This window comes from Tenrec ecaudatus, chromosome 7 (genome assembly GCF_050624435.1).
Source record: "Tenrec ecaudatus isolate mTenEca1 chromosome 7, mTenEca1.hap1, whole genome shotgun sequence".
NCBI classification, from domain to species: domain Eukaryota; kingdom Metazoa; phylum Chordata; class Mammalia; order Afrosoricida; family Tenrecidae; genus Tenrec; species Tenrec ecaudatus.
The window spans coordinates 88,455,835-88,477,398 of record NC_134536.1 but is presented as its reverse complement, the minus strand read 5'-3'; the positions used below and the strand labels follow the sequence as shown (position 1 = coordinate 88,477,398).

General features: G+C 39.1%; 1 protein-coding gene across 4 annotated transcripts in view; it reads right to left on the bottom strand.

Moving 5' to 3' along the window:
- SNX14 (sorting nexin 14) overlaps positions 1-21,564 on the bottom strand; it is a 97,270-nt gene that overhangs the window by 24,968 nt on the left and 50,738 nt on the right. For 2 of the 4 annotated variants that reach the window (XM_075554812.1, XM_075554809.1), the window contains exons 15-17: positions 16,980-17,038; positions 14,997-15,023; positions 10,755-10,887 (exon numbers count right to left, since the gene is read on the bottom strand). In XM_075554812.1, coding sequence (XP_075410927.1) covers positions 10,755-10,887; positions 14,997-15,023; positions 16,980-17,038 — 219 coding nt within the window. The remainder of the gene's footprint in view (positions 1-10,754; positions 10,888-14,996; positions 15,024-16,979; positions 17,039-21,564) is intronic. The other 2 variants (XM_075554810.1, XM_075554811.1) reach the window with 1 other exon arrangement.

The window sequence follows — 21,564 nt, the reverse complement described above, 5'->3', positions numbered from 1 at the left end:
CCTTGATTACCTGTCTATTCCACAAAATGGCACACTGGTCCATAATATTGATGACATTATGCTGATTGGACCCACTAAGGAGGATGTATTAAAGACTCTAGATACATTAGAACAATATCTGCGTATAAGGGGTTCGGAAATTAACCCAACAAAGATTCAGGTACCATCAACATCAGTAAAATTTCTAGGGGTCCAGTGGTGTGGGGCATGTCGAGATATTCCTACTAAAGTGAAGGATAAGCTATTACATTTAGCTCCCCCAAAGAGTAAAAAAGAGGCACAACACCTAGTAGGCCTCTTAGGATTTTGGAGGCAACATATTCCTCACTTGGGTGTTCTACTTCGACCTATTTATCAAGTGACACGAAAAGCCTCCATTGTTGAGTGGGGCCCAGAACAAGAAAAGGCTCTGTGTGATGACGAGTTGTTGAAGGGATCAGGTAGCAGACACCAAAGAACAAAAACCATCATTGTGTGATCACCTTCCCCACATAAACGCTGAAGACGAATATGTGCATAAGTAAGTGTGGTCAAAAAGGCTGATAGTGCCCAGTTATTGAGAGATATAGTGTCTGGGGACATAAAGGCGTGAAAATAAACAAGCGTCCAACTAGCCCAGAAGCAACAAAGCCCACATGGAAGCAGCACACCAACATGTGTGATTATGAAGGGCCGAGGGGACCAGGTTTCAAGCAACAAAGGCGGGGAAAACAAATCTTATCGTGAATGAGGAGAGCGTATGACGGGTACCCAATGCCCATCTGTAGAAAACTGGACATCCCTTCAGAGGGATAGTAGGGAGGAGATGAGTTACTTAGGGTTCAGTGTAGCAATGAAACTCACGACCTTCCTCTAGTTCTTAAATGCTTCCTCCCCCCAACTATCATGATCCCAATTCTACCTTGCAAACCTGGTTAGACCAGAGGATGCACAGTACAGATGGGATCTGGAAACACAGGGAATCTAGGACAGATGAACCCCTCAGGACCAGCAGTGAGAGTGGTGATACTGGTAGGGAAGCAGGGGTAGAAAGGGGGAACCCATCACGGGGATCTACATATAACCGCCTCTCTGGGTGATGGGCCACAGGAAAGTGTGTGAAGGGAGACACCGGGCAGTGTAAGATAAGATAAAATAAAAATTTATAAATTATTAAGGGTTCATGACGGAGGGGGGTTGGCAGGGACTGGGAGGGAAAAAGGAAAATGAGAAGCGGATTCCAGGAACCAAGCGGAAGGCAAATTTTTAGAATGATGTGGACAACAAATATGTAAGTGTGTAATTACAATTGATGTAATCATGAATTGTGATAAGAGTTGTATGAGACTCAATAAAATGATTTAAAAAAAAGAATTGAAGCAATCAAAAAAAATACTAAGATAGGTTGGATGAACAATCTGGAGGAGAAAACAACGGGACCAACAGTTACTGGGGGACATAGGAGAGGCGGACGTAGGGGTAAAGAAGTGGTGTTAACAAACCCAGGGACAAGGGAACAACAAGTGATCCAAATTGGCTGTCAGGAGGGTGTGGGAGGCCTGGTAGGGCATGATCAAGGGTAATGTAACCAAGAGGAATTGCTGAAATCCTGATGGGGTCTAAGAATGATGTGGGACAGGAAGAAAGTCAAAGGAAATAGAGGAAAGAGCTGGGAGGCAAAGGGCATTTATAGAGGTCTAGAAAATGACATGTATATATGCAAATATATTTTTATATGAGGATGGGGAAATAGATCTATGTGCATATATTTCTAGGTTTACTATTAAGGTAGCAGAAGGACATTGAGCTTCTACTCCCTCAATGTAAGAATACTTTCTTATATTAAATTGGCATTCTATGATGTTCACCTTCCCAACACAACCACTGAAGACAAAGCATGTGAATTAGCAAATGTGGTAAGGAAGGCTGATGGTGCCCGGATATTGAAGGACACAGCGTCTGGGATCTTGAAGGCTTGGGGGTAGACAGGTGGCTATCTGGCTCAGAGGCAACGAAGCCCACATGGAGGAAGCACACCAGCCTGTGCAATCATGAGATGTCGAAGGGATCAGGTATCAGGCATCATCAGAACAAAAAACTTACCATAGTGAATGAGGTGTGGAGTGCGGAGTGGAGACCCACACCCATGTGTAGGGCACTGGACATCCCCTTACAAAAAGGTTTCAGGGAGGAGCCAAGCCAGTCAGGGTGAGATGTAGTAATGATGAAAAACACAACTTTCTTCTGGTTCCTAAATGTGTATTCCCCGCCCACTATCATGATCCCAATTCTACTCTGCAAGTCTGGCTGGACCAGAAGATGTATGCTGGTACAGATGGGAACTAGAAACACAAGGAATCCAAGGAGGATGATCCCTTTGGGACCAGTGGTGTGAAAGGTGATACTGGGAGGATGATGGAGGGAGGGTGGGTTGAAAAGAGGGAACCGATCACAAGGGTCTACATGTAACCTCCTCCTTGGGGGATGGAGAACAGAAAAGTGGGTGAAGGGAGATGTCGGATGGGGAAAGATATGAGAAAATAATAATTTTTAAATTATCAGGTGTTCATGAGGGAGGGGGGAGTGGGGACGGAGGGGAAAAATGAGGACCTGATGCCAGGAGCTTAAGAGGAGAGCAAATGTTTTGAGAAGGATGAGGGCAATGAATGTACAGATGTGCTTTACACAATTGATGTATGTATGGATTGTGATAAGAGTTGTATGAGCCCCTAATAAAACAATTAAAAAATCAATGTGCATAATAATCACACTTTGTGCAGTAAGAAAAAACTAGGGGACAAAAAAGGCTGAATCAATTTCATTTCTGTGGACTTGAAATATTTTTAAAAATATTTTCCTTCTAAAGATTTAATTATATAATTTTCCAAAATAATAATGTTTAAAAATATTACTAGAAAACTTTTGACTTGTTAAAAACCAAAACCATCCTAGGGGATAGACAACAGAAAAGTGGGTGAAGGGAGACATCAGATAGTGTAAGATATGACCAAATAATAATAATTTATAATTTATAAAGTATGAAGGGTTCATGAGGTAGGGGGGAGCGAAAATGGGACAAAATCAGAAGCTGATATCAAGGGCTTACGTAGAAAGCACATGTTTTGAGAATGAGGGCAACAAATGTACAAATGTGCTTGAGGCACAATGGATGTATCTATGTATGGACTGTGACAAGAGTTGTACGAGTCCCCAATAAAATGATTTAAAAAAAACCAAAACCATAAATAACAGAAGTATATAAATAGAAAGAAGAAAAAGTCTCATTCATTAAATTTGAAGAGAATACGCAAACATATACACATTTCTAATTTTTGTTAAAGGGGGCAAACATATTTGATCAGAGCACACGGGAGCAGATGAAGGGGCAGGAGGAGAGAGTGGAGCACAGCCTGGCCCACCAGGCCGTGATGATGATGTTCCTGAGTAGAGCAGCCAGTCCACAGAGAGAACAACATGGCTGGCCCCACTATGAGACATGATGCCCCTCAGTGACTAAGGGCGATACAGGGGACAGCACCGGAGACACAGTGTGGGAATTGCACCTGACCTGATCCCACCACACCGAGGCAAATCACTGGGGGAGTGCAGCGGAACAGCAAGGGAATGGAGTGGCAAGGTCCCCAGGGAATGCTGAAAGTGGACTTCGGGGCCAGGGCGTGGTGCCCCAACAGACTGGACTGGAAAACGCTCCTAAGGGCCAGCAAACGATCCCTGAACTAACTACAAGCTTTTCTCTTGTGAACTGTTTTATTCTGTTCTTTGTCAGTGGTTTGTTTTTGTTGTTTTGTTGTCTGGTTGTATACTGTTGCTTTGTTTTCCTCTGTCTAGTTTTCGTGCATGTTAGTGACTCCACAGGTCTGTCTGAATAGGACAGGCTGGATGAACTATCTGGAGGAAAAACAACGGGACCGACAGTTTTGGGGGGACTTGGGGTGGGGGGGTAGGGGGGGGTAAGGAAGTGGTGTTAACAAACCCAGGGACAAGGGAAAAACATGGGACCCCAAAGGGTAGAGAAGTGGGAGTGGCAGGCCTGGTGGGAAATGATCAAGGGTTAGGTTGCTTAGAGAAGAGGTATACTCTAGCCCAGGTGGCGATGAAGCATGGTAGTAGGGCAGGAGGAAAGTCAAGGGAGATGGAGGAAAGAGCTAGGAGTCAAAGGCCATTCATGGAGGTCTAGACAAAGACATGTACATGCAAATATATATAGGAGGATGGGGAAATAGATCTATGTGTCTATATTTATAGGTCAAGTATTAAGGTGGCGGAAGGACCTTGGGCCTCTACTCAAACACTCCCTCAATGCATGAATACCTTCTTTTATTAAATTGGAACTCTATGATGCTCACTCTCCCAACACAACGGCTGGAGCCAAAGTGGGTGAACAAGTAAATGTGGTGAAGAAAGCTGATGGTGCCCGGCTATCAAAAGAGATAGTGACTGGGGTCTTAAAGGCTTGAAGATAAACAAGCGGCCATCTAGCTCAGAAGCAACAAAGTCCACATGGAAGAACACACCAGCCTGTGTGATCGAGTGGTCCCAAAGGGATCAGTTACCAGGCATCAAAGAACAAAAAATCATATAATTGACTGCACACCTCCATGATAGGATCGCTGAAGACAAATGGGTGCATAAGCAAATGTGGTGAAGAAAGCTGATGGTGCCCGGCTATCAAAAGAGATAGTGTCTGGGGTCTTAAAGGCTTGAAGGTGAACAAGCGGCCATCTAGCTCAGAAGCAAATAAGCCCACATGGAAGAAGCACACCGGCCAGTGCGATCACGAGGTGCCCAAGGGACCAGGTATAAGGCATCATGCAAAAAAAAAAAAAAGATATAAGTGTGTGTATGTATGTGTATATATGTGTATATGTATATATGTATGTATATATATGTATATATATATCATATTAAATGAAGGGGGAAGTGCAGAGTGGAGACCCAAGGCCCAAGTGTCGACCAATGGAGATCCCCTCATAGAGGGGTTTAGGAGAGGAGATGGGTTAATTAGGGTGTGAGGCAGTATCGATGAAGAACACAGCTTTCCCCCGGATCCTGGATGCTTCCTCCCCCCAACTACCATGATCCGAATTCTACCTTGCAGGGCTGGATAGGACAGAGGCTGTACACTGGTGCATATGAGGGTTGGAGGTACAGGGAATCCAGGGTGGATGATACCTTCAGGACTAAGGGTGTGAGGGACGATGCTGGGAGAGTGGAGGGTGAGTGGGTTGGAAAGGGGGAAATGATTACAAGGATCCACATGTGACCTCTTCCCTGGGAGAGGGACAGCAGAGAAGGGGGGAAGGGAGACTCCGGATAGGGCAAGATATGACAAAACAACGATGTATAAATTACCAAGGGCATATGAGGGAGGGGGAAAGGGGGAGGGAGGAGGGGAAAAAAAAAGAGGACCTGATGCAAGGGGCTTAAGTGGAGAGCAAATGCCTTGAGAATGATTGGGGCAGGGAATGTATGGATGTGCTTTATACAATTGATGTATGTATATGTATGGATTGTGGTAAGAGTTGTATGAGTCCCTAATAAAATGTAAAAGAAGAAAAGAGAAAAAAATGATTAGGGCAAAGACTGTACAGATGTGCTTTATACAATTGATGTATGTATATATATGAACTGTGAAAAGAATTGTATGAGCCCCAATAAATTGTTAAAATTAAAAAAAAAATACTAAACCTAAAAAAAAATAAAATAAAATAAAGGGGGCAAACAAATAAATAAAACAAACCCATCTGGGGCAGCTCTGTTTTAAGCACACCAATCAAAAGTTGAGACTAAGGGAATCTGATTACCTGGTCAGAATAAATCCACAAAGGAAAGGCAGTGCTTCTACCACTCTAGCATCCACCTAACTCGCGGTTCTATTTTCCTCCCACACCTAAACCTAAACACCACCACACAAAAGTTCCCAGAGAATTATCCTGTTCTTATTTTTTATTTCTCTGTTTTTGTTCTTATCCCACCCTGGCTTTTCAATAGTCTACAATAAGACTATTAATGATTTAGGGAGATCTTCTTAATGGTCTATTCAAAGCAAGACCTTAAAAATCTTCAAGGCCTAAAAGATAAACTATAAAAACAGATGGCTGGTGGTAGGTTTTACCTGCGTGGGTCAGAGTTACCTCCTTAACATGGTCATTACAACTGAACACTGTTCATGGATTTTGCTAATGAGTAGAGAAATGGGTAAGCTAAAAGCAACAAAAAAAAATTATTTCTTAAATAAAAATAGCTCATAAATTTTGATAATTTTTTTACTCCTACCATTTAAATGGTTTCTATATTTACAACATCTAGGGCAATATATCCCTAAGAATTTTCAGGAATTCCCTCAATATTATTTGATAATATGTAAACATTGTGATTAAAAAAGTAAAATCAGGAGAAATCGAAATGACTTTTTTGGTTTCCAAAGAGATGCTTCGTCCAGAGGATAGGGAATGAGAGGCAGAGACTAAAAGGGAGATGGGACCCTTTCTCTTTGAAAAATGCTAAGCTTCTGGCTTTCTTCTCCCAGGACCTAAAGAACTTGCAATATCCACCCATTGCTGTTAGCTTGATTCTAACTCATACTGACCTTATAGGACAAAGTAGAGCTGTCCCTATAGGGTTTCCAAATCTATGAATCTTTATAAAAGCAGGCTCTCCATGTTTTGCCTCTCAAAGAGAAGCTGGTAGGTTTGATCCACTGACCTTCAGATTAGCAGCCAAGCCCTTTAGCCAGTACACCACGCGGGCTCCTTCAAACTTCCATGTTGTTGTTAGGTGCCATCAAGTCAGTTCCCACTCAGAGCGACCCTCTATACAGCAAAACCAAACCCTACCTGGTTCTCACAATCGTTCTTATGTTTGGGCCTCTGTTGTAGCCATGGGTCAACCCATCTTGTTGAGGGCCTTCCTCTTTTTTGCTCTCCTTCCACTTTACCAAACACGAAGACCATCTCCAGGAACTAGTCTCTCCTGACATGTCCAAAATACATGAGATGAAGTCTCATTAGCTTTGCCTCCATAAGTGCCCTCTACATAAAGCCAATGTGGCACCATCTCAGTCTAGGTAGGTAGCCTATCTTCTCCTGATTTACTAAGGAGCATATTTAAGATAAATTTATCTGCTTCTCCTATTTCTCTTATTATCTTTGCTTTCAACCAATTATTTCCCTCTTCCTTGTGCCATTATTAAAAAAAATCTGAGCCTTTATAGCCACCTATTCCTGAAACAAAAGTACAGATTGTATTTCAAGTAATAGGGAAAAACAAATAATAGAAGGCACATCTTCCCGACAAACATTATGGTTTCTAAAGTTCACAACAGCATGGGTCAATGCTTTTGTTATGTTAGGTGAAAAGAAAGCAAGAGAGCAAACCCCTGATCGCACAGTCTAACTCTGGGAGAAGGAGAGAAAGATTCACAGCTTTGGAAACCCTAGAGAGGCAGTCTACTTTATCCTGTAAGGTCACAATGAGTTAGAATCAAGTTAACAGCAATGTCTGGGTTTTTCAAAGAAACAATGAAATGTTAATAGTAGTGGTTATTGGATGATAGGATATGGGTGGCATTTAAAAATTCTTTCTACTTTTATCACCTGGGTGATATTTTAGGTTCCAGACCATCATAATAAAGATAATATAAAAATACATTGAGTGGTATTTGTTTCATTTTTCTGAGCATATAAAACTTATGCTCACACTATAATGTAGCCTATTAAGTGTGCAATAACATCAAAAAATCTAGAACCGTGGTTCTCAACCTTCCTAATGCTGCAACCCTTTAATACAGTTCCTCGTGTTGTGGTGACCCCCAACCATAAAATTATTTTCATTCCTACTTCATAACTGTACTTTTGCTACTGTGATGAATCAGGCGACCCCTGAGAAAGGGTTGTTCGACCCCCGTAAGGGGTTTAGAACCGCTGGTTTAGAATCATATGAGAGACACTAATGAGCACATGTTGTTGGAAAAAATGGTACTGGCAAACTTATTTGATGCCACAAACCTTTTACAAAATGTAATTATTTGTAAAGCATAATAGAGTGTGCTTTACAAATATTGTACATCTGGGAGCAGGGGGGAGGGGGTAGCGGGGAGGGAGGGGTAGAGGGGAAAAAAAGGAAACCGAGCTGATTCCAGGAACCCAAGTGGAAGGCGAATTTAGAGAATGACGAGGGCAATGAATGTATAAGGGTGCTTTACTCAATTGATATATGTATGGATTCTGATAAGAGTTGTATGAGCCCCAATAAAAAGATTTATTAATTTAAAAAGAAAAATGTTTCCAAGAATGGAATTGCAGACTTGACAAATGTATTAAGTGTAATGGAGAGTACTTTGAAAATGATAATGGTTGTTTTTAAATACTTAAATTTGGGGAGATGATTCTGTTTTTTTTCTGGGCACCCCTAGTATGTGATCAATGATAGATGCTATTTATACTTTTGAATGATCAAGTTAAATGAGTTTTATTGAGATAGAATTCACATATACAATTTAATGGTTTAAACACTGAAAGCAGTTGTACAATCATCACCACAAAAAAATTAAAAAAAATAAAACTCTTGCAAAATGGAAAACAAATATTGTACATCTGTTGCCATAATATGTCTGTGCCTGTATTATGAAAACCTTAAGACTAAAATACTCTTAAAATTAGAATATATAAATAAACACTACTTTGAAAGAGAACCCCTCCTCTGCTCTGCCTTTCTTCTACCCACATTTTTAAAAACAAACAAAATGTTATTTTTGGATTATTATAAAAGGAAAAAAGTTTTAACTGATTTTCTTCTAGACTAATAACCTAAACATTTCTCATTTTAATTATTATGAAGAATCAGTGAATATATTTTTAAATCATTTTATTGGGGGTTTCGTACAACTGTTATCATAATCCATACATAGATCCATTGTGTCAAGCACATTTGTATATTTGTTGCCATCATCATTCTCAAAATATTTGCTTTCTACTTGAGCCCTTGGTATCAAATCCTCATTTTCCCCTCCCTTCCTGCCCCCTCCCTCATGACCCCTTGATAATTTATAAATTATTATTTTGTCATGTCTAACACTGTCCAACATTTCTCTTCACCCACTTTTGTGTTGTGTGTCCCCCAGAGAAGGGGTTATATGTAGATCCAAATCAGTGAATATTCTACACAAGCATATCTCTGAAATATTTCAGATTTGGTTCCTAACCCTCATAATAAATATTACTAATATCACAATGAAGCAAGTCACGAGTTTTTTGTTTGTTTCCCTGAGCACGTAAAAGTTATGTTACAATATACTGTAGGCTATTAAGTGCAATTAATTGCATTATGAAAAAGTCTGAAGTATAGAATTTCCAAAATATGAATAATGAATTAACAATTCATCAAGTGACCGGGGCGGAGGTCAAAAGGAAGGGGTGGAGAGGAGTAGGGGCTTTTTTACTGTTCTTCTGCACTTTCTTCCTGGTCACTGTCAATCCTTATTTCCTCTCTGCTCCCCAAATGCCAATTCCCTGTTATACTCAGCCAGTTATCCAGCTCTGCTCCCTGCCCCTCGGCCCCCCATTATCTGAACTGCTTAAGAATAAAATCTCTATCTTAATGCTCTTTTTATTCCAGACCCTAGAGTGACTGAAAGGCAAAATGAGGACGCAAGGTGTATTTCACAAATGAAAACACAATGCAACAATCTGTCTTCATGCATCTGACTGGAGGAAGGACAACCATACAATATTGTGCAAGCATTCACATATGATATGATAGGTGCACAAGGAGGTAATGTTCAACTTTACTTAGAGAGCAGCTGTGTTTTGAGGTGCTCTGGTGGCACGGTGATTAAAGCATTCAGCTGCTAGATAAAAAGTCAGCATTTCCAACCCACTGCCAGGAAGTGATGTGGTTGGTCATCTGTGTGGCACAGTTTTACTCTGTCTCATGAGGTTGCTATGATTGAAATAAAGTCAATGACATTGGGGGCTATGTTCTGATAGATATGAATTTTATAAAGTAAAGTAAGAAAGGAAGGACATCCAGGGAGGTAAATGTGCTTATGATTCCATTGGGGATCTTGTCAAAATGCGTACGCTGACTTAGCAGGTCTAGGATGGGCCTAACCGCCAGATTCAGAATAACTTTTCAGGTGCTGCTTCTGAGTCTGCTGATCCAGACTACAATTTGACCACAGACCTAAAGCTTTAGGGTGTTCATTAGCAACTCTGTGTCTCTAGAAAAGAGCTCTGCAGTGTACAGGCTTATAAACTGGGATGCTAACTGCAAGGTCAACAGTTCAAACACACCAGTCCCTCTGTGGGAAATACAGAGCCTACAAAAGCCTATCTAGGGTGGCCATGAGTCAGATTAGACTCAATAGCAGTGGGTTTAATCTATGTCTCTAGAGTATAAGACTGGAGACAAAAGTAGTCAAAAAGTATTTCAGTTTAACAGAATCTATCCTATACACTCGAGGATAAGCCAACCCACTAAATTTCACCACAAAAACTGCATTAAAAATGTGCTGAAAAACTCGGCATATACACGAATATATATGGTATTCTGTCTTAGTAAGTAACAATCAACTCAGGAATTCAAAATATGATTAGAGCCATTAAACAATAACTAATGAAAGAATAGAGATTAGAAAAAAGTATGAAGGAAGAAGTAATATACAGGAAAGGAAAATAATAAGCCATCGTGTCCAACTTTTATATAACAGTAGATGTGAAATTAAACATACATCAAATGGAAGAAATTTTACTTACAAAGTCATCTTCCCCTTCAGCTAGCCCATAATTAGGCAGCATTGCTCCCTCCAATGTAGTGCTCTTGAAAACTCCTTTAATTTTGCTACCTATTCTGCTGATTCCAAATGACTCTCCTCTTTTCTGTGTGCACCTAGATATTACACCAAAAAAATCTATTAAATACATAGCAAATTTTACAAAACCTATTTTACTCCAGACCAGCGGTTCTCAACCTGAGGGTCACGACCCCTTTGGGGGGCCCAACAATGCTTTCACAGGGGTCGCCTGTTTCCTAACAGTAGCAAAATGACAGTTATGAAGTAGCAACAAAAACAATGTTATGGCTGGTGGTCACCACAACATGAGGAACTGTATTAAAGGGCCACGGTATTAGGAAGTTGAGAACCACTGCTCCGGACAATAATCAGAGAGTTTGTTTTCAAAATGTAAAACAGGTAAACACCACTTTGAAAGTTACAAGTCACAGACTAAGTTTTAACACCTGAGAAGCTATAGTACTTAAATTTAAATTTGAGGGATGAATACAGATTTGAAATGAGCTACTATTACCTTAAAAACAGTAAATACCTAATAAGGTTAGAGCCCTCTAATAGTATATAGTTCTTACAATACATATTTTAAAATATAGCCAATTCATGGGTTAAAGCATCAGATTTATGTGCAAGCCCCATAAAGCTGATCATATTAAAAATACGAGGCACACGCAAAATGGACACTCATCTGCAAGGTGAATCAAAATTACTACTGTTACTGTATGTAAGATGTTTTAGTCAATTTGGCAGTGTTTCTTTAATGTCTCTTATGCATAGATAGCTCCACTCCACATATTATGACGGACATACAACAGAACGATATATGAACTGTTACAGACAGACTTAGGAAAAGAACTTTTCATGAACCAGAGATGGCCTGTACACTCTTATAAAAATGTGGTAAGACCAACAGTGAAAATGGAATATTCACTGGGAACAACTCTACCACTACAATTACATACTGCCTCAGAAAAACTATGACCTTCTATGTACTTCATTTTCAGAAGGAACTTAGTATTTAACGCAGAAAAGCAGTTATGCTCCTTACCATTGACAAATAAGGAGCCCTGGTGGCATAGTGCTTACTTGTTGGATGGCTTAACCTTAAGGTTAACAGTCCAAAACCATGAGTCATTCTCCAAAAAAAAAAAAAAAAATTTGAGGCTTTCTAAGCCTCTATAAAGTTAGTCTCAGAAACCCACAGGGGCAGTTGTACCCTGCCAACAGTGTTTGTTATGGGGTGGAATCGACTCAATGGCAATGAGTTTATTTATTTTGGATCACTGCTGAACGTCTAAAAATTCAACACTATGGTCATAATAAAACTTTTAATATAACTATTAAAATGAGGAATAAAGTAGAAAATATATTTAACTTTCAAGTAATAAAAAAAGGACAAAACATCACAGAAAAGAGTTTACAAAGGATAAAAGCAAATGCACCAAATTTAAGTTTTTAAAAAAGAATACAACAGGAGGAGACGAGTCAGTCAGGGTGCAGTGTAGCAACGATGAAACATACAACTCTCCTCTAGTTCCTAAATGCTCCCTCCCTCCACCCCCACTATTCACCTTCCTCCACCCCCGACTATCATGATCCCAATTCTACCTTACAAATCTGGCTAGACCAGAGGATGTACACTGGTACAGATAGGAACTGGAAACACAGGGAATCCAGGGTGGATGATCCCTTCAGGACCAGTGATAAGAGTGGCGATACCAGGGGGTGGAGGGAGGATCTACATGTAACCTCCTCCCTGGGGAACAGAGAACAGAAAAGTTGGGGAAGAGATATGTTGGACAGTGTAAGATATGACAAAATAATAATTTATAAATTATCAAGGGTTCATGAGGGAGGGGGGAGTGGGGAAGGAGGGGAAAATGAGGACCTGATGCCAGGGGCTTAAGTGGATAGCAAATGTTTTGAGAATAATGAGGCCAATAAATGTACAAATGTGCTTTACACAATTGATGTTATGTATGGATTGTGTTAAGAGTTATATGAGCCCCTAATAAAATGATTTAAAAGAAACAAATATGTAACTTTATTAACATTAAAAACTACTCCAGTCTATTGTCACATAAATTAACAAATATAAAAATACTTTTTATTCTATTTAAGATTTAAGTTCACCATGATGATGGGACAAGAGGAAAGTAAAAGGAAACAGGAAAGAACCAGGAGGCAAAGGACATTCATAGAGGTCTAAATAAAGGCATGTAAATATATTTATATATAACGAGAGGGGAATAGATATATGTACTCATGTCTATATGTTAAGAATCAAGGTAGCAGATGGACATTGGGCCTCTACTCAAGTACTCCCTCAACACAAGAACACTTTGTTCTAATAACCTGGCACTGCATGATGCTCACCTTTCTGACATGATCGCTGAAGATAAAACGGGTGTATAAGCAAAGGTGGTGAAGAAAGCTGATAGTGTCCAGCTATCAAAAGCTATAGTGTCTGGGGTCTTAAAGGCTTGAAGATAAACAAGTGGCCATCTAGTTGAGAAGCCACAAAGTCCACATGGAAGACGAACACCAGCCTGTGTGATCATGAGGTGTCAATAGGATCAGGTATCAGGCATCAAAAACCCAGAACAAAAAAACATATCATTGTGAATGAAGGGAAGTGCAGAGTAGAGAGCCAAAGTCCACCTGTAGGCAACTGGACATCCCCCTACAGAATGGTTGTGAGGAGGAGACAAACGAGTCAGGGTGCAGTATAGTACCGATGAAACATACAACCTTCCTCTAGTTCTTTAATGTTTCCTCCCCCCACTATCATGATCTACCTTACAAATCCAGCTAGACCAGATAAAAGCTGGAAACAGGGAATCCAGGGCAGATAAACCCCTCAGGATCAATAATGAGAGTAGCGATAGGAAGCGGGTAAGGGGAAGGTGGGGGAGATAGGGAGACCAACCACAAGGATCTACATATAACCCTCTCCTTGGGAGACAAACAACAGAAAAGTGGGTGAAGGGAGACACTGCTTAGTGTAAGACATGAAAAAATAATAATAATTTATAAATTATCAAGGGTTCATAAGGGAGGAAGGATGAGGGAAGGAGGGGGGAAATGAGCTAACACCAAGGGCTCAAGCAGAAAGAAAATGTTTTGAAAGTGATTGTGGCAACAAATGTACAAATGTGCTTGACACAATGGATGGATGGATTGTGATGAGTTGTACGAGCCGTCAATAAAATTATTTTTAAAACAAACATGTTCACTATGTAAGCTGAGATAATATTTGAAGTAAATACCCAAGTAAAATAGGCTATTTCAAAATCTGAGAAAAGTTTGCTTTGAAGGTCAAAATCAAAGGATAACAAATATTCTTATTAGTAAAGTTAAGTTGTTTACTGCAATTCAGTTTTTATGGAAATTGATATAGGCCCAACTTTGGACAGAATTGTACATTTCACATATCAGAGAAAATTATATTTTACATATCACAGAAAATTACTAAAATTATTTTTAAATTTATGTTAATTAGTACATCATAAAAAGAGCACTTAAACACAAAGCTTATTTTATTTAAAGAAGCAACTAGTGTTTTCTTAAAAATCCAGAAATTATAGACACAGTTCTCTCTGAAAAAATAAATGCTCCTAAAGGCAAATATGAATATGTTGAAAAAATATAATTAAGCTCTGTAGAATCTAGACTATCTCTCAAGATTATTCTAAAGTCCAGAATCTAGATAGGTTATAAAACAATTGAACTTTTTTTTAATATAACATATACTTAAAATGCCTCAGTTGTGATTATGCTCAGAAATACAGAAACACTATTCATGCTTATTTTAAAAAGGCTATTAAACAAATAATTTTACAAGTAATTTAGCAAGAATAATCACTCGTTGCAATCAAGTCAATTATGACTGGTGGAATCCCCATCAACAGTCTTGGTAACTTAGATATTAAGTGAAAAAACAAATCATTAAAATCTTTAACAAGCATCAAGACATTTTTTGTTTTATGACATGTAACAATGCTACATGTATTTCACTTCATGTATTTCAGAGAGGTGGCATCTAGAATAAAAGAGAGCTAATTTAAAGAGCTATCCCCCCAAAGAATTGTTATAAAGGCATAATAGAGTGTTTTTGTATTTCTCCCCCTTTTCAGTTATGGGTATATTTTCTGGACTTGGACAGAAAATTTATGCTGAAAAGAATCACATGCTGTCTTACACTTACCGGAAATCATCCAAACTTAGGCTACCTCTGCAATAATAGATATGTGAAATTATTTAAGGAAAAGACAGAGAGAACACCCAGATAAAAACAAGGTTCCCTTTAGAGAAGACCCCAAGGTGTTTCGCCTTAATTAACACCGTTTACTTGATGGTCCAGAAAACATGCAGAGACGGAACAGCCCCTGTGCTCCAACATGGGACTGCTGCAGTTCATACTAAGTATTACTGTACATGCTACACACAGCTTTAATTTAGATGTTTAAAAGAACTAGAATCAAAGTTAACCAAACATTTGCTTGGATATGCAATGAAACAGAACAAAGAATACTGCTAATGCACTAAAATCTTATTTAATATATAAAATGTAAGGATAACATATAAATAGATCTCGTACATACTAAGTCATTTAACAGCAAAAGTGAAAGGTATTCTAAATGTTCAATGAAATAATGTTAAGAAGTTCTCTCACTCTCAATAATTAACTGAGTCATTATCATAGAAGCAGAGTCCTCAACAGCTAATATTCAAGTCAATCAATATGAAGAAAATACCATTTAAAAGACCATAATCAGAACTCAAAATGGAAAAAATCCATATTTCCTATTATTTTATATTAAGTGCCTTCAAAATGTTGAAGACAATGAAAAGTGCCTCACAATGACAAAAATAATTTTTTTCCCATCTCTGAAATCATTGCCTAGATTTAGATCAGGTCTTAGGATCAAAGGAATGATCCCTCTGAATGGATCCTATACAAGAGTTTCATAAAACCCAATATATTAGTATGAGATTTCAAACATCCTAAGTAGATACAAAGAGATAAACTCCAAAATGTTTCTCCACTGATGTTGGAAATTTTGGTAAAAGTCCTTAGAAAAACATTCAACTGAAGAAGCACTGTGATTGGGTAAAGAATGCTACTTTAAGATGCAAGGATACTCTTGCTTTTTAGAGCAGTTCTAAATTGTAGAAGTGCCCCAGAGGGTTTTTCTGGATGCAATATTTTTTAAAGTTGATCACCAGGGCTGTTCTCCTTCAGAACTGCTGGAGGCATTTCAGTTAGCAACACAGTAGGACTATTTTTTTAAATTAATTAAATGTTTCACTACTGTCGATAATTTGAGTTGTTTGTCGATTTCACTTACATATATATTCCATACCCAAACCACTACCATTTCCATGCAGAGACCCAATAGGGCGAAGTAAAACTTCCCTGAAGTTTCTGAAGCTATAAATCTTTATGGGAGCAGAAAGTCTTTTTCCTCCCTCTGAATGGTTTAAACTGCTGACCTTACAGTTAGCAAGCAGCCCAATTTGTAAGCCACTACTGCAACCGGATTCCAGGTAGTCCGTTAACAACAAACTCACTCACGGCCATCGGTCGATGCTGACTCACAGCAACCCTAAGGACAGGGTAGAACTGCCCCTGTGGGCTCCCAAGACAGTAACTCCTTAACAGGAGTAGAGAACCTCTCCGATAAGCAGCTGGTGAGTTCACACTGCCAGCCTTACAGTTAGTGGACCACCTCATAACCATTATGCCACCAGGGCTCTTTTATGTAGTTCATAGTCCCCAATAAACCTAATGACCAAGCAATGATTGATATACGTATACATATTTACTGATATAGATTAATTATCAAATTTTTCTCAAAGACTTTCAAGCAAGTTTAGGTTGTAATGTACACTTGAAGGAGCCATTGGAGCATAGTGATTAAACACTGGTAGCTCAAACCCACCAGAGGCTTGACAACAGAAAAGGCTTGGCTGATGTACTCCCATAAAGACTACAGTCTAGGACACCCGGCCTCAGCAGCACACAGCAAAGCGAAAGACAGATAGTTCAGTACTACAGTTCATTAATAAAATGTTTAGTCTACATAAGTAGTAACAAAATCACATAGTCATTCAGAAAAGACAATAAAGAGATAAGCTTGAAATTGATTGGCATAAAAAATATATAAGTATGGTTCAAAATGCCTACCTGTTGAATTTTGAATTTCGTGTTGGTGATTCTGCACCTCTTAAAAGTTGTCTGAAATACTTTAAAAATAATATTAAGTTATTAAACTCACATTTGACATTGAGAATACTACTTTTCCTAATTTAAAGAATTATTTAAATCAAATGAATATAGCCATAGTTAACTTACTGCCATTGAGTCAATTCTGACTCACATAACCCTACGAAGCAGAGTGGAACTGCCCCTATGGGTTTTAGCAGTTCTACATCTCTACAGCAGCAATAAGCCTCATCTTTCTCTTGCTGTGAGGTCTGTGGGTTCAAACTGATGACATTGTGATTAGCAACCCAATGCATAAACTACTATCGTATCAGACCTCCTTAAAAACAGGATAAAAATTAAAATATTGCAAATGGATAAAACCAGTCTGTCTGACTTCCACCATTTTGTAAAATAATCTGTATACATAGAGAAAAGATGTTTCTGTATTACAAAACAACTTAGGCATACAGCAAATCAGGTGAATCAATCTGATCTCAATAGATACATAAAAACGAGGTTTGGGTACTGCTGTTTTTACAATTAATTTCTAATCTCTATAAAGCTATTAAGAGTATTTACTTTCTTAACCTTGCTTTATTTCATTCTTAATTTATTTCTTGAATCACTCAACTAATGATATATAAGAGGCACTCAAATTTTATATAAAAATTCTCAAACACACTATATAATGCTCAAGGGCATGGTAGACAGAGAACCACTAAGCATTGTAAACATATATTCCCCAATGAGATCTGCTGAATACGTCAAGCAAACACTTCAAAAGATGAAAAAATAAATCACAGCCTCAATAATTATAGTGAGTGACTTCAATACACTGCGCTCTGAGAAAGATAGATCACAGAAAAAGAAACTCAACAAGGAGGCTAGAGATGTAAACACTACAATTAGACTATTTGACCTGATAGATATTTACAGAGTTTTTCATCCAAATATAAAAAATTCATTCTTCTCAAGTACACATGGCACATATTCAAAGATAGACCACATGCTGGGCGTGTGGCAAAGCTACATACATTTAAGCACATTTATATCATACAGAACTCTCTCTGACCACGGTGCCATAAGGCTGGAAATGAACAACAGGAAGATGAATAAAACAAGAGCAAACAATTGGCAGATGAATAACTCTAATGCAAAAGGAGTGCGTACTGGCACGGATCAAAGATGAAATTAGGAAATTTCTAGAAAACAATGAGAATGAACACACGACATAGCAAAACTTATGGGACACAGCAAAGGCAGTTATCAGAGGAAGTTTCATGGCAATACATGCACACCTGAAAAGGAACAGAGACTCATGATTGATATGTTGGCACAAAATTTACAACAACTAGAGGAGAGTCAGCAGGACAATCCTACTAATAGCAAAATAAAGGAAATAATAAAAATCTGGTCTGAGATTCAGAAGAGGGAAAATAAGAGAACTATGGAAAAAATGAATGCTGTGAATAGTTGGTTCCTTGAAAGGATAAACAGAATTGACAGACCACTGGCAAACCAAACCAAAGAAAGGATGGAACAAATTTCAACAGCAAGAATAAGGGATGAAAGAGGACACATTACAACAGACACTAATGGAACCAAAAGCACAGTTACATAGCACTACGAAGGATTGTGCTCTAATGAATTCAACAATTTGGAAGCCATGGAAAATTCTTGGAAAAACAATCCCTCCCTAGTCTATCCTTGATGGAAGTCAAGAATCTCAACAGACCCACAGCAATAAAAGAAATAGACAAGGTTTCAAGGGATTACCAATAAAAAAATCCCCGAGACCAGATGGCTTCATTGGAGAATTCTACCAAGAATTTAAGGAAGAACTAACACAAACCCTTCTAGAACATAGAAAAAGGCAGAAAACTCCCAAACTCCTTCTAGGAAACTAGTATAACTCTGATACCAAAACCAATCAATCACCATGACCAATTGGGATTCATACCAGGGAGGCAGGGATGGTTCAACATACGAAAAACCATTAGTGTTATTCGTCACATAGACATGAAAAACGTTAAGAACCACATGATAATATCGATAGATGCAGAAAAGCATTCGACAACATCCAACAACAATTCCTGTTTAAGACACTTGAGACGATAGGAATGGAAGGAAAATTCCTCAAGACAATACAAGCTATATATGAAAAACCAACAGCCGACGTGGTAGTCCATGGAGAAAAGACTAACACAATCCCACTGAAAAAGGGGACCAGACAAAGGTGTCCCTTGTCCCCACTCTTATTTAATATCGTGCTGCAGGTTTTAGCTAACAGCATAAGGCAAAGAAAAGACATCAAAAGTATTTGGGGAAAGTTGAGGTGAAACTATCGTTATTTGCAGATGATATGATTTTATATATGAAAAATCACGAAAGTTACATAAGGGGAGTACTGGAACCAATAAAGGAGTCTGGCAGAGTGGCAGGATACAAGATCAACAAACAGAAGTCCATCGGACTGTTATACACATCACATAAGACCACAGCAGAGGAGATAAAAAAGGTGTTACCCTTCACAATAGCCAAACACAAATTGAAATATCTAGGGATATACCTGACTAAAAAAGAAAAAAAATCTATATGGGAAAAGAACAGAATACTATTACAAGAAACCAAGAGTGACCTCAACAAATGGAAGAATGCCCCGTGCTCATAGATTGGAAGACTCAATACAGTCAATATGTCAGTTCTGCCGAAGGCACTATAGAAAATTTAATGCAATCCTGATACAATTACGCCCGTCTTTCTTCAAAGAAATGAAAAACTGATTACCATCTTCATGTGGAGAGGGAAGAAGCCCAGAATTAGCAGAGAACTCCACAAGAAGAAGGACACAGCGGGAGGGCTTGCATTACCTGACTTTAGCACACACTATACAGCCAGTTTTCAAAGCCGCATGGTACTGGTACAATGACAGCTACTCAGACCAATGGAAAAGAACTGAAAACTCAGAAATAAAATCATTAGCATACAGACAAATGATTTTTGATAAGGGCCCCCAAAAACGTCCAATCGGAAGCGTATGCCCTCTTTAACAAGTGGTGCTGGAATAAATGGATATTACCTGCAGAAAAATGATGCAAGACCCTTACCTCACTGCAGGCACAAAAATAAACTCAAGGTGGATCACAGACTTTGAAGCTAAACCCTAAATATTAGGGCCATCAATGAAGGAATTGGGACAAACTTGAGAACTTTGGCACAGGGAATACATAGGCTATCAGAAATAGGGAAGGACACAAACACAGAGGAGGCACAAATTGACAAATGGGATATACTGAAGATAAAAGACCTGTGTACACTGAAAGAAATGACCGAGTAACGAGAGTCGACGGAGTGGGAAAATATCTATAGCAATGACACATCAGACAAAGGCCTTATTAGGAAATTCTACAATACTCTGCTAGGTTCCAAAAAGAAAAAAAGTAATTGCCCACTGAGGAGGTGAGCAAAGGACCTGAACAGAAGTTTCACAGGGGCAGAAATCCGAATGGCCAAACATATGAGAAAATGTTCCCAATTTTAAGCCGTAAGAGAAAGGAAAATAAAACAACAATGAGGTACCACCTGACACCCTCAAAGGTAGCCCAATTCAAAAAATCAGAAAGCAACAAGTGTTGGAGGGGCTGTGGGGAGACAGGAACTCTCATCCACTGCTGGTGGACCTATAAGTATGTACAGCCACTATAGAAATTGATCTGCCAATATCTAAAACCGATGGAAATCGAGTTACCATGACCCAGCAATCCCCTACTGGGCATATACCCAGAGGAGGCAAGAAACAAACCAAGGCCAGACATCTGTGCTCCAATGTTCATTGCGGCACAGTTCACAATTGCAAGGAGTTGGAAACAACCCAAATTTCCATCAAGTGACGAGTAGATTGAAAAGCTGTAGTATGTGTGTGTGTGTGTGTGTGTGTGTATGTGTGTGTATATATATATGCAATGGAGTACTATGCTAAAAAGCAGTGGTGAATGTATAAAGGACATCGCTGCATGGGAAGAACTGGAGGAAAGCATGCTAAGTGAAGTAAGTCAAGCACAAAATGACAAGGACAACATAAGTCCGCTGAGGTAAGCTTTAAAGAAAAATGCAAAAGGGGTAAAGAGAAAAAGCTACAATATACAAACATTTCTGGGGTGAGGATCAGGAATTATGGCAGGGACCAGACCAAATACAGGGATGTGAATGGTTAAAAACTAAAAAGGGAGGTGGGGAAAGGAAAAAATAATAAAAAAGAAATGGGTAGAGTGGGCACAGGGTGCTAACCCGCCCAAGGGGAGAGTATTGTTTATTTCTCCAAAGGGAAAGAGGGACCAGACTTCAACCCAGTGCTCCAAGATGTGAATGCAACATGCTAGCGTGGAGTAGGGAACCAGTGGAGAGGGCTGGGCGGCCGGCCCCAACCCCAACTACTACAGGACACCTGTGCCTCCCCCGAGAAGAATTTATTTCAAAGGACAGCATTGAATCTGCAGCTCTGGGAGAGGGACATATCTGATCGGAGCACACTGGAGCAGGACCAATGGTGTGAGTGGCAATACTG